A 1,336-nucleotide genomic window follows, 5' to 3' on the forward strand; every position below is an offset into this window, starting at 1 on the left:
AAGCAGAGACTACTCAAGAGAAAGTTCCAACAGGAAAAGCCAGATATCATGTTCATCCAGGAGACCAAATGCGCCACCAACCAAATAGAGATCATCAGCAAGAGACTTGGTAAACCAATCAAATATATAGAGGTAGCCAGTCACGGATGGGAAGGAGGCATAGCTACATTTTGGGACACCCGAGCAATAAACATCATCTCAATGGAGGCTGCACGCTCGTTTATTGCCACTAAATTTCAAATAATAGGTAACTCTGATACCTACCTATGCATTAATGTCTATGGCCCGCAAAGACTAGAGGAGAAATTTTCTTTTCTTAATTCTCTTATGAATTTAAAGTTAAGATACCCCACCTCTAAGATCATCATGGGGGGAGACTTTAACATGATAACATCCCTGCTGGAGAAGAAGGGAGGTCTCAGAAAGCTCAACAAAGATTCAGAGCTATTTGTTGATTTTATAGAAGCTGCAAAGCTCGTAGACATCCTCCCAAAAAATGGTTCCTGCACATGGAACAATAGAAGAGGAGGAGACAATAGGATCGCCTCCCGGCTGGATCGATTTCTGATTTCGGAAAGTATCCTACTCGGAGGAGCCACTGTGGATTCTGATATCCTCCCCAGTGGAGGATCGGATCACTGGCCCATAGCTTTGGAAGCAGCCATCCTAGGCACCCCCAGAAACAAGCCATTCCAATTTGAAAAGTTTTGGTTAACTCATCCCGACTTCCCAAATCTGCTGAAGGAATGGTGGCACGAACCATTGGATCTAACAGGTACCAAAATGTTCAAGTTTCAAAACAAGCTAAAACACATCAAACACAGAATCAAAGAATGGAACACTGAAAAGTTTGGAAACATCTTCTAGGAAAAGAACATTATTGAAGGAAAGTTAAATCAAATTCACACAGAATGGGCTTCCGGGACCTACAAAGAAGACTCAAAAGAACAGGAGAAGGTTCTGATGCAGCAATGGCAACTTCGCTGCCAACAGGAAGAAACTTTGTGGAAACAAAAATCAAGGATCCATTGGCTGAAGGAGGGAGAGAAAAATACAAAATTCTTCCACAGATAAACTATGGACTACAGGGGAGCAAACAAAATCCTTAGGCTAAAAAATGAAACAGGGGAAATCCTTCAAAACCACAAGGACATATCAACGCTGCTCACCAGGCACTTTCAGCACATAGCTAAGGAAACGCAAGAAGATAGATCCGAGGCCATAGAGGAACTAACTAAAGCAATACCACGCACCATAACCTCAGAGCAAAACTCTGCACTGCTCAGAAAAGTTTCAATGGAGGAAGCGGTCAAAAGCATGCCAATGGATAAAGCAC

At 42.6% G+C, this 1,336-nt stretch overlaps 1 protein-coding gene across 1 annotated transcript; it reads left to right on the top strand.

Annotated features, from left to right (window-relative positions):
- Positions 1-366: 366 nt before the first annotated feature.
- On the top strand, positions 367-867 carry LOC149173974 (uncharacterized). Its single transcript, XM_089420692.1, has one exon. It carries the CDS (start codon positions 367-369, stop codon positions 865-867), a length of 501 nt encoding a protein of 166 aa, XP_089276818.1.
- The last annotated feature ends 469 nt before the right edge of the window (positions 868-1,336 follow it).

This window comes from Pinus tabuliformis, chromosome 4_1 (genome assembly GCF_031772625.1).
Source record: "Pinus tabuliformis cultivar Carrire ecotype Pingquan chromosome 4_1, CPIR1, whole genome shotgun sequence".
NCBI classification, from domain to species: Eukaryota; Viridiplantae; Streptophyta; class Pinopsida; order Pinales; family Pinaceae; genus Pinus; species Pinus tabuliformis.

Bases quoted from the DNA above. Each gene is read 5' to 3' on its own strand.
- LOC149173974 (XM_089420692.1), top strand. From the start codon at position 367: ATGGGGGGAGACTTTAACATGATAACATCCCTGCTGGAGAAGAAGGGA.